Below are 13,018 nucleotides of genomic sequence, written 5' to 3'. Positions count from 1 at the left end.
CTAAATATTTCTGTTTCTCTCACATCACCGCTAAATATTTCTGTTTCTCTCATATCACTACTAATATTTCTTTTTCTCTCATATCACTGCTAAATATTTCTGTTTCTCTCTCATCACTGCTAAATATTTCTGTTTCTCTCACATCACTGCTAGATATTTCTGTTTCTCTCACATCACTGCTAAATATTTCTGTTTCTCTCACATCACCGCTAAATATTTCTGTTTTTTCTCATATCTCTACTAATATTGTTGTTTCTCTCACATCACTACTAATATTTCTTTTTCTCTCATATCAGTGCTAAATATTTCTTTTTTTCTCATATCACTACATTTTTGTACCAATATATCTGAATCTCATTAAAACAATATACATTGTATTATTGTGATATTTTAGAAATAAAGCTGAATTATAAAGTTCTTTATTAATTAATGACAGAATAGTATAAAAAGCCTTTAATTTATAACTTAGCTATTAAATCTATTTCAAAGTATGAAACTTTACAGAATATAACATGTGAAAAAATGATGTATGAAAAAAGATCAACGTAAAATCCTCAGAAAGTTTTCTTAATGATATTGACCAAGTTGAATTGACTTACTTCTACAATTCACTGTAAACAAAAAGGAAACATGCCAAGATCCTCTTTGAAAGATAAATTGCTTTTTGCGACATAAATAGTGCATAGAATTGGGGAAAAGAAAGAAAAAAATATATTAAGAATGAACTTTGAATTTTAGAATTTAAACAAAATATGCTGAACTAGTATACATTGTTGTTTAGGGGACAGCTGAAGCCTGCCTTTGACTGGGATTTTTTCGCTGTTGAAGACCCATTGGTGGCCTTGAGCTGTTTTCTGCTCTTTGGTCGGGTTGTTGTCTCTTTGACACATTCCCAGTTTCCATTCTCAATTTTATTTGACAGTCAGTTAATGTCATCCAAAAAAAGTGTTAGTTAAAAGAACTTTAGTTTAATTATTTTAAATTGTGTTTTAATACCAGACATCAGCTTAACTGTTGGATTTTTCTTTACAAACCTGTGCATAAAAAAATATTGATAAAAAAGTTTTCTTTCTTTAAACTATTGAAGTGAAAAATTAAGTAAAAGATAATTTTTCAAACTCAAAATAAAGAAAACCTTAACATTTTTATCTTAACAGTGTATTGTTGCCAGAAGAAAACAAGGAAGTCATAAGTTTTTGGTGTATTTTCTTCCTTAAAATGTATATTTATGTAAATTAATACAGACTTGTATAATTTATTCATTTGTTTATATTTTTGTTTTCCTATATGTAGCTTTTTATTAACAAGTATACATTATTTACTGATAGGTTATAGATGTCCAAACTGGTAAGACTTTGGGACCAGGAGAGACTGGGGAGGTTCTCCTAGCAGGACCACAAGTGATGTTAGGTTACCTGAAAAACCAATCTGCTACAGATGACATGGTTAAAGATGGATGGCTACATAGTGGTAAGTCAGACATTTTATATCATGCCATGGTTCTCCTAGCAGGACCACAAGTGATGTTAGGTTACCTAAACAACCAGTCTGCTACAGATGACATGGTTAAAGATGGATGGCTACATAGTGGTAAGTCAGACATTTTATATCATGCCATCATCGGGTTGTCTTAGCAGGACCGCAAGTGATGTTAGGTTACCTGAAAAACCAATCTGCTACAGATGACATGGTTAAAGATGGATGGCTACATAGTGGTAAGTCAGACATTTTATATCATGCCATGGTTCTCTTAGCAGGACCACAAGTGATGTTAGGTTACCTGAATAACCAATCTGCTACAGATGACATGGTTAAAGATGGATGGCTACATAGTGGTAAGTCAGACATTTTATATCATGCCATGGTTCACTTAGCAGGACCGCAAGTGATGTTAGGTTACCTGAAAAACCAATCTGCTACAGATGACATGGTTAAAGATGGATGGCTACATAGTGGTAAGTCAGACATTTTATATCATGCCATGGCTCTCTTAGCAGGACCGCAAGTGATGTTAGGTTACCTGAAAAACCAATCTGCTACAGATGACATGGTTAAAGATGGATGGCTACATAGTGGTAAGTCAGACATTTTATATCATGCCATGGTTCTCTTAGCAGGACCGCAAGTGATGTTAGGTTACCTGAAAAACCAATCTGCTACAGATGACATGGTTAAAGATGGATGGCTACATAGTGGTAAGTCAGACATTTTATATCATGCCATGGTTCTCTTAGCAGGACCGCAAGTGATGTTAGGTTACCTGAAAAACCAATCTGCTACAGATGACATGGTTAAAGATGGATGGCTACATAGTGGTAAGTCAGACATTTTATATCATGCCATGGTTCTCTTAGCAGGACCGCAAGTGATGTTAGGTTACCTGAAAAACCAATCTGCTACAGATGACATGTTTAAAGATGGATGGCTACATAGTGGTAAGTCAGACATTTTATATCATGCCATGGTTCTCTTAGCAGGACCGCAAGTGATGTTAGGTTACCTGAAAAACCAATCTGCTACAGATGACATGGTTAAAGATGGATGGCTACATAGTGGTTAGTCCGACATTTTATATAACATAGAATAAATGATAAAATATTAATGCATTAAGCCTGTTGACTTTTAGAATGCAAAAGCATTTTCAAAACCACAGGACTAAAGAGACCATTTTGGCTAGAATGTTCTGGAAAGACTTTGATTTAGTTCACATATAAGATTGAGGATATTTGCCACTGAAATTCAGATTTATTATTAGTGAACTCTTTATTTGCAAGGCATCAGAAGTATAGAATATATAGTAAAGATATGTTAAACTTTATGATCAGTAGACTTTTTTCATGTTACCGACTTTTGACACCGCAGTTTAAATCTTTTGACAGGTTACCCACTTTGTGGTAAAAACATTCTGGTACTCAGTCAAGTAAGAGCAATTAAAAGAAGTACCGGTATAATAAAGCTACGATCTGTGTAATTTGAGGACAAAAATTAACTGTTTTCATATGATTTTTTAGAAAACATATATCAGTTATTTTTTTAATGCTTTGTCGGAGGTGTACATGTATATGAGATTTATGCTTTAAATTTTTTTTAATATATATGGGTTACTGGCCAAATGTATTTAATGTATCACTTAGGAAAAATCCTGCAGAGGGTTGAAAAAAAATACTTAAAAGTGAAGATGGCATTAGTAAACATCCTGTAAGTCTGATTTTAAGGGTCAGTAATTACTTTTGACCGGTCCTAGCTACAAAGCTGGTTCTGTTAGAAAACTTTGCACTTATGTCACTGATATCCTAAATGGCTTTTGCTCATTGTTTAAGGGTGATGGTAACCTATAGATGTAAAACTCCTCGTACTTTGATCTCTGGAGGATAGTTGTGTCAATGGCAATCATACCATAGCTCCTTATTTTTGTACTGCTTGGTTGAAACTTCTGCCTTACTGAATTCGTTTGGGGTATTTGTAATCAGAATCAGCTAACAGTCCTAAATTAAACATGTAAGATAGATGCTGATCTGCAATGTAAGATGGCTGCTTTCTTGGATTATACTTTTACGAAAGATAGAACTCTAAGGAGATGTAAAGTCTGCATCTTAATATTAAAGGTGGAAATTAAAGTTTTTTCATTTGTACACGTAGTATACTATAATTGACCTTTCCTGATGATTTTTGAAAGTTTTATAATTGTAAATATTATATATTTCTTTAGGGGACATTGGACATTTTGATGAAGAAGGATATTTTATGATAACAGATAGACTAAAGGAGCTGATCAAATATAAAGGATTTCAGGTATACAATAACAAATATTTTATTCTCTTAAACATAATGTGACGGATAAAGTTGTCATCTCAACTCCTCTCAAACCACACAACAGAATTTCATGAAACTGTGTAGATAATAAGGACATACTATGTAGATGTGTATATTGACAGGAAATTATGATTCAATTTTTTTTTTCTGATACAATTTTTTTTTCTTACACTTATTTTATTTCTCCAATGACAATGTGGGGACGTGGGGTATGTGAGCGCGCTCACTAAGGTTCTTTAATTATAATACAAAAATAATGCATCTTAAACACATGAAAACAGTTCATTTTAGAATAAAGAAAGTACATTTAATTCTGTATATTTGACACAATTTGATCAAACCAGGATGGATAAATTTCAATAATACATAATACAACTTTTTCAATAACAACACTATCATTTGATGGGAATTTACAGTACTTGCATTTTTTTTACACTATTGTGGTAATATTTTTTTTTCCTTTCAAAACTAAAAAAGTTACAAACTAGAATGTAATGGTACTCATTGCCTATTTCATTTGAGTCACATAGATTACAGATTATTTCGTTTCTACGTATTTTATGCCATCTGTCTAATTCAATGAGCAAGCAATGACAGCCACATCTAAATTTACATAAAAAATACATTAGATATGAGGGTAGTATCTATAATAACACTCAAAACAGAACTCATTCTTAAACATTTTGTTTTATTTGAATTAAGAATGCCAGTCAACCATTTTTGCTTAAATTGGTCTTTAAGTCTTAATTCTACACAGTTTTCTATGTAATAATCCTAGGATTGCCTTACATTTGACAGACAACAAGTATCAAAAATACCTTTAACAAATTTTAACCATTTGATTTCAAAGCCATAGTTATTAAAATATACAAACAACAATTTGTAAAGTGTTGAAGAGAACGTTTTCTATTCATCATTCATTTATTAATCTGCACAAGAACTTTATCATTCACATTTTGGCTGTGAGTTCCTCATAAATAGTGCTATTTGGTGTTGGCTGTTTTTGCCTTTTGGTTTAATATGATCTGGAAAAGCGCAATTGTACTTTTTCTAAAATATCCAGATTTTCATAACCTAAACCATCTGAAGTAAAACTGGTAAAATGGCTTTCTAAAACATGACGTTCAATTGATATATTATTTCTTTAATAAACTGAACATTGCTGTTGTTCTCTGACCACTTAAATATTTTCTAGTTGTTAAAAAGGATCAAATTCTAGCAAAACATGCACCAAGATATTTATAGTCTGTAACCATTTCAATATCTATGTTACAAAAATGAAATTTTTCATTTCCTGAAGTAACATATAGACTTAGGAGCTAATTAGATATAAATTATTTCAGGTAAAGCACAACAGGTGTGTTGAATTTACAGACCAACCTTTGATAAATTCACACCTTGTTTATAAATACTGAAACTGTGACGTTAGTTGTTATTAGCACCAAGGAGAAATAGTACTTTTATTAGAAAAAGTACAAACATATATTGTCACTTTGATTTAAGTATAAACAGTACCTCATTATCTCCAACTAAGTTATTTTTCAATTGGAGCGTCAAGCCAGTATCTTAGTTTTATCATAATATAGTAATAATAACATGCTTCCTTGATAGCATTTTCATTAAAATCTATCCAAAAGAAAAAAAAATAGAACAAATTTAATAAAAAAAGAAATACTTTTCCTTCCCTTCTCATATTTTTTTACTTTTGAGATCCATGTATTGTAGGTCGCCCCTGCAGAACTAGAAGCGTTAATTTGTACCCACCCTGCTGTAGCTGATGTAGCAGTGATAGGTATCCAGGCTGGTGAAGATGTTGGGGAGGTACCCAAGGCCTATGTTGTACCTAAACCTGGGATAACATTGACTGAGGAGGATATTACCAACTTTGTAGATGGTAAGATTCAAGTATCAATATGAGTATAACTTTATTAGATTTTCTAACCTTCATTAAAAGTTTGAGGGATAAAGGAATCAGTCTATACATTCATTTGTCTGACCAGACTAAGACTGATTTAAGATAAGGAGATATGGTACTATTGCCTACGAGAAAACTATCCATCAGAATCCAAATGACATGGATTTAAGCAACTATAGGTAACTGTTTAGACTTCAACAAATGACCAAAATTCATATTCTATAGTTAGCTATAAGACAAAATGGGAAACAATTCAAAAATAAAAACCACCTATGTCTGACTTTGTCTCCTCCCATATATTTTGCAGGAATTACATGACATTAGTATGATGAGATGCATGTACCATTGTTACTCAAGCAAAAGCTGATCCTCTTATAACATGTATAAGTCGATTGACATTATCACTTCAGAAATCCATGACTTAAGCTTTGACCCTCATATAAGTTGGATGATAAAAAAATGTTTTACTCTGTTGATCTTAATTAAGTAATTCAACTTTTGATTTTGAAAATTTTTCACTATAAGGTAGACTAACTCATTAGAACTCTTGCATTCTTGCATACATTACGTAATGAAATTCTTGTCATTATAAGATCTTGATATATGATCAGGAATTTGCTGATTAAGAATTTGAACTTTTCTAGTTATGCCCCTTTGAACATACAAACAAAAAATTATTAATGCCCCTTTGAACATACAAACAAAAAATTATTAGATTCTGTCAGGAACTCCTACATGCTTTTCAAGATTAAATGAGAGCTGACACTCTGTTAGAACATGATATCAACATTTACATATGGTTCAGTTTTTTTTTTATTTCCCTTTGAACTAAAAAAAATGAGTGGTAAATTGTTTTAGTTTATTTTCATTTCAATGTTTTTATGGTACAATATTATATAAATAAAGGAGATGCGAGGAATATGTCAATGAAACAGCAACTGAACATCATAAAAGAACAAACAGACATCTAGAGATGAACATAAAGTTATCAAGAATAGATAGGTTTCTATACAATGTCAAGCTCTGAATCGTCCCAGTAGGTTATGGATTGTATAAACAGATACAAGCCACGCAAAAAGAAATATATCTAGGGCCATAAAAAAGGAAATGACAAATTTACATATAGAATGCATATTTATTTTTTTTTTATTTATTACAGCAAATGTGGCACCATACAAGAAGTTAAGAGGCGGTGTTAAGCTTATTGATAGTATACCAAAAACTGCCAGTGGTAAAATTCTCAGGAGGGAAGTAAAAAATATGTGATAGCACAGAAGATACAGATGGTTGTTAAAAAAAAATATAATTTCACAGAGAATATGAACTATGCAAGATTTATATGGTTTTAAGATTATTACCAAATTTGGATGAATTTCTTCTATTTTTCAATAGAAGTGTTTGTGCAAACTGAGCCAAATGAAAATTATGTTATATCTTTTTAAGATATATTTCTTCTGGGATTTAAAAACATTTTTTTTTAGTTGGTATAAATTAAAGAATTTTAATTGTAGAAGAAAAAGCATCAATATTTTGGATTAGAATAAAAAGGCCAGTAGATATTATTATGCTAAAGTAATTATGTTGATTCACAGTAATCTAAACAATTGATATCATTATATAAACTCCATCCCTAACAGATGCTTGATTAACCTTTTTCGCCAAAAAATAGATTGTTTAAGCAATTTTCAGAGAAATTAAACAGAATTAAATATAAGTCTTAAATCTTTAAGGTTCATTATTGACAGTTTCCATAACAATTTTTCACAGTATATATGAAAGGAGAGTTTTTACAAAATGTGAAACACATTTTTTTTAATGCTGGTCATCTGTTTTTAAACCACAATTTTACATGTGGAATTGCACTAACAAAATTTACTTTTTATTGCTAAAAAAACTTAAGCTTTTGATATTGTGTTTTTTTTTTTGCCATATTCAGGAAATTTCAAAACCCTTGTGGCAAATATCAGAATAGATACGACCCACTCTTTGTATGCTTCATACATGCATGTATTCATAGGTTCAAAATTATCATTTTTCTTTATTTTCATATTTAAGGCCAGTGCTATTTTGAAATAAAAAACAAAAAGAATAAAACACTGGTGTGAAAAGACATATGAAAATTTGTCAGTTGAAAGACAACACAAAATACAGTTTTGCTATCCATTCAAGTGTTAATATCATACAAAAGAAAGTTGTTACTTCATGAAATCCAAGCACTATTTCAAAAATAGAAAAAACTAAGTACACGGGTGAATATTGTGTTTGAAATAGATTAGATTTTTTACTGTGATTATTTATGTCTATTTTTTTGTATCTTATTCTGTAAGATGTAGACATTTTCATTTACAGCAGTATTCAGATAATTTTTGTTGCTTTCCCATGAGGGTAGTGTCGAAGGAAACACTTATAATTTTGCAATGATTTTTTATACATTTCTGAATAAGCATCAACACATTTCATTCTCATGCAAGTCATGATTCTGTGTTTGGACAGTAAAGTAAGGAAAACAATTTTGACAATCTGAGGAGACTGTTTAAATAGTATTATCACTTGGATGGTTTTATTTACCTTAGAATCTGTTTATTTGTAAGTTAGTAAGGAGTTTACAAGGAAATCTTTATTTTCTCACTTTGTTAAAGTTTTAATTAGATAGGAAATTTACCAAACCGCTGTGGAAGAGCTACAGCTATTCATATATGTTAGGATTGCAAAAAAAAAAGCTTTTTTACAGCCCTATTAATTCAATGTTTAGACAGTGGATTTGTAAACCTATGATTGCTATTAAAGAAAATGTAGGATATACTTCAATGAGATAGCAACCTTATGACACAAAAACCAGAAGACATCTAGAGGTCAATATATGGTTTATTTGTTTTCTTTTCTCACCTACATTTAATAAATGAATGACCTATGATACCTATCCTAAACAAATATGGTATTTATATGTTATCTAAGGTTTTGAAAATGAGAGGGAGTTTCTAGGTTACAATCTCATCAAAGGACATCATCATGTTCCAACTCTTCCTGACCTAGAAATACCATTCCCAGTCGTGAAGTCATTCCCAGTCGTGAAGTCATTCCCAGTCGTGAAGTTTGATATGGAAAATTATCAAACAAAAAGATCAAAGCAAAATTAAAGAAAATAGTGATAAAATGTATTATCAATTGAAAAGTTTAAAAATTAAGCAAGCTGCTATTTATTTTGTTTTTTTTTATAATGAATTTTAAGAGAGGATGTAACCCTTTCATTTCAAGTTACAGTTGTCCTCTGATGTTTGTATTTAATTTGAACTATGAAAAGATGATTTATTAATTTTTTGTTTGAATCAATGTACATATTTTCAATGTCCTGATTTACAGAATTAAATGGCACGGTTTCAATTAATAAAAAAGGCTAATATTCAACAAATAGCTGTACATTGTAATTTGAATTGCAAAATGATATTGTGTATTTTTATATTACATATGCCTTAAATTGATAAATATATTTGTTAACAACTGGTTTCAACAAAAAAACGTAGAATTTCAAAACCAGCCTTGTCATCCCCATAATACCTCTTTTAATGAGGTTAATATTTGGTGAAATTGACTTTTGAAAAACTGATATTCACTGAAACCAAAGGTTGTTTTTGTAGTATTGTTGAGCTTTTTTTATATCCTTTTAGGGTGTTAATCAGTATTTTTATATTCTAATGTCCTGATAGTACAATTTCATTTTTGAATGCTATCCAAAAGTAATTAATATTTACAAGGTTGTTTGCCTATCCTAACTTTCATGCCTCTGTCACAAAACCTGTCCAGCTAATCAATTTTACTTTTTTGATTGATTTTAATAATACATGGTATGACTGCTTTCCATTGATTTAAATGATTTCACTTGAATGAGGATTGAATGTTTACCATTAATCATGGGTTGAAACTTAGTCAATTGGTGATCTTCCCATAACATAATTTACACTGCATGTTAAAATATCTTGTGAATTTTTAATAATTTTACAATATTTATTATCTTTACCGTTTACTTATCAGACTGCACCCATATTTAACAGATGGGCAGGGTGATGATTTAGATGTGAAGAAAAAGGAAATGTTAAATATATGTCAGCAAGACAACAACCAAACAATATACATTTATTAAAACAAGAGAAGATGTGTGTTATGAAAGTTCATATACTCATAACACAGTTAGTTTCATAGTGTGACTTTTCACAACTCTGAATGTTTTATGCAGTCTTTTATGTTGTGGATATTGTCTCAAAAGTCTGAAATTAAAATTCAATTGAGATTGAAGGAAAGAATTTGCTTCAAAATAATGCTCTTCCCCATTTCAGTATTTAATGGATATACATTTTGTTAGACTATTTTTTGTTGCATATAGTTTACAGTTAAATAAAATTATGTATTTTATCATGAAACTTTAAATAAGTATTTTATTATGATACATTTATACATTGATATGTTTTTTTCTTTTCAAAATATAACCAGTAATATATTTAGTTACACTAGGTTGATTAAATTATATCAATGGCATAGCATCTGAGAAAAAAGGTTGAGGTTAAAAAAAATAGCATGTTTTTTTTCATTTATTTAAGGATCGTGAATACTTAATTTTGTATAATCTGACTTTGACCTTTTCATGGTTCATTGGTCAATGTTATTTTTTGGTGGTTAGGTCTGTTTCTCATATACTATAAGCAATATGTCAATAGACCACTTTCGAGTTTGTCCTTCACCGGAAAAAACTCATCAATTATGCGCGCCTTTATGACGTCATTTACCAGATAGAGGGGATCACCTGTATCCCTGCACTATTAACGTTCATCATGATCGTGATCGTCATTGTGCAGGATAAACTAGAAATAATTGTTGTTAAGTAGGTACTTAATCGCAATGCCCTAATGACAGCAGTTCTGATTGTCAATTATGAGAATTCAATTTGCCGAATATTTCGTACAATATAGCATTATAATTTTCCAACCACTCGCTCAACATTGGAACGGAAGTGACGACGCCCCTAAACGCACGAATGATGTTCACTAAAACCAAAGTTTTTGACGGAAATGCATCGAACTCAAAAGTTGTCTATTATATTTAGTATATTAATGTGTATTAAACAATTGTAAGTTGAACATGTCCATCTGGGAACTTCATTTAACCTTGACCTCATTTTCATGGTTCTTAGGTCAATATTAAGATTTTGTGATTACATCTGTTTCTCAGATACTATAGGTCAACTAACTATATTTGGCGAATGGAAAGATTATTAGGTGGACATGTCTGTCTGGTATGGATTTTTTTTTACTGTGACCTCATTTTCATGGATAATTGATAATGTTAAGTTTATATGATATTTGTAGTAAAACCAATTATTTTTAAAGACTTTCAATATAAATTCAATCCTGATCAGTAAAGCAGGCGAGACAATTTAGCATGTGCACACTTTTTATACAGGAAATATGAAATCCAAAAGAAAATATTTTTTCAAAAGAAAATACATGTTTAGCCTCAGGTGTTTTATATATATAGTTGCTCAAATTTTTTTTTTTTTCTTTTGTCCATTGCAAGTGCCTTAATTGAAATCAAAGACTTTTTGTATTGGAAAAAGTTAAGGTTTCTAATATTTTAGTTTACAATTTTTATTTTGTCAACAAAGTTAGCTCCTTTTTTTTTTCCAATCCAGATCTTTGAAATTTCACAGAAAGTTTTCAATCCCTCAATATACGGTTGTGTGCCTTCCATCATATACATGATAAAGAACTGTTTAAAGATTTTTCCCCATTTTTAAAATTTATATTTCCGTATATTTAAATGTTCATCAGTGTAGACAATTCTCCATTGTTAAAGAAACATTCTGTGCAACCCAGCCATATGAGTATTTGATTCATTTTTAGAACCATCAAAATGCAAATACAGACAAATATGGATGTTTCATGTGAATAAAAGGAGATGTAGATTAAATGAAACTGAAACCAACAGTTCAAACCTAAAACAAATCTGCAAAGGGGTGAATGCAATTGAAGATCATTAAATCTTTGCATTTCTTATAGTTACCAAAGCTAAATGTCACTGCTTAGAATGTGAAATATACAATCACAAAGTATCAGCATTTTTTATAATGATTGTTATTGTTACATAATGTACATGATTATTATTGTTATCTATACAGTATATCCAACTTTATCAATAAATATAATGATAGGAAATTGTTATTGAGTCGTACAATGATAGTGGTTTCCCAAAATTTTGAATGGCATATTTCTTCACAAATAAATTTTCAAAATTTTTCACCTAGCTCAGGCAAAGTTAGCTAGCTAAGACTGTTATATTTTGGTTTTTATGCCATGGTATTTGATGGAGTTGTTGTTGTTCAATCTTTAGTTTTCTTTGTAGTGTTATTTAGGAAAAAAGGGGAAGATACCAAGTAGACATGAAAAGGTCAAGAAATGAAAGGAAATTGCAAAAAAACACTACCTTCATTGCAGAAATTAATTGGACACGTTTTTGGTTCCTATGATGCCATACTTTCTGTTTATCTCACACCTTAAATACATTTTTGGTTCCTTTGATGCCATACTTTCTGTTTATGTCACACCTTTAATACGTTTTCGGTTCCTTTGATGCCATACTTTCTGTTTATCTCACACCTTTAATACGTTTTCGTTCCTTTGATGCCATACTTTCTGTTTATCTCACACCTTTAATACGTTTTCGGTTCCTTTGATGCCACACTTTCTGTTTATCTCACACCTTTAATACGTTTCGTTCCTTTGATGCCATACTTTCTGTTTGTGTCACACCTTTAATACATTTTCGGTTTCTTTGATGCCATACTTTCTGTGTATGTCACACCTTCAACATATTTTCGATTTCTTTGAGACCATACTTTCTGTTTATGTTACACCTTTAATACGTTTTCGGTTCCTTTCATGCCATACTTTCAGTTTATGTCATACCTTCGACACGTTTTCGGTTTCTTTGATGCCATACTTTCTGTTTATATCATACCTTTGACATGTTTTCGTTTTCTTTGATGCAATACTTTCTGTTTATGTGCCACGTTTTCGGTTTCTTTAATGCCATACTTTCTGTTTTTGTCATACCTTTGACAAACATATCACATCCAATCCATACAACAATCTTGGGATAACATAGCAGTTAATAAGATGGAGAGACACTTTTGGATTTATACCATTAAGGCCATGGAGGCCTGCACCCGTTAGAGCATAGACAGTTTTACGTGCAGTTTGTATTCTGTCGGGTACAACTTCTTTTGTGCCAGTTTTTTATCCA

The 13,018-nt window shown here is 30.8% G+C and overlaps 1 protein-coding gene across 2 annotated transcripts in view; it reads left to right on the top strand.

Annotated features, from left to right (window-relative positions):
* The window catches only part of LOC127704588 (probable 4-coumarate--CoA ligase 3), a 37,993-nt gene extending 26,062 nt beyond the window's left edge, over positions 1-11,931 (top strand). For both annotated transcript variants that reach the window (XM_052208710.1, XM_052208709.1), the window contains exons 9-12: positions 1,329-1,470; positions 3,710-3,792; positions 5,539-5,707; positions 6,888-11,931. In XM_052208710.1, coding sequence (XP_052064670.1) covers positions 1,329-1,470; positions 3,710-3,792; positions 5,539-5,707; positions 6,888-6,994 — 501 coding nt within the window. In that variant the 3' untranslated portion in view covers positions 6,995-11,931. The remainder of the gene's footprint in view (positions 1-1,328; positions 1,471-3,709; positions 3,793-5,538; positions 5,708-6,887) is intronic.
* Positions 11,932-13,018: the final 1,087 nt, after the last annotated feature.

The sequence above is a fragment of the Mytilus californianus genome, unplaced genomic scaffold, assembly GCF_021869535.1.
Source record: "Mytilus californianus isolate M0D057914Y unplaced genomic scaffold, xbMytCali1.0.p SCAF_6, whole genome shotgun sequence".
NCBI lineage: Eukaryota > Metazoa > Mollusca > Bivalvia > Mytilida > Mytilidae > Mytilus > Mytilus californianus.
The sequence above is the reverse complement of the archived record's forward strand: the minus strand, read 5'-3'. Positions and strand labels throughout refer to the sequence as shown.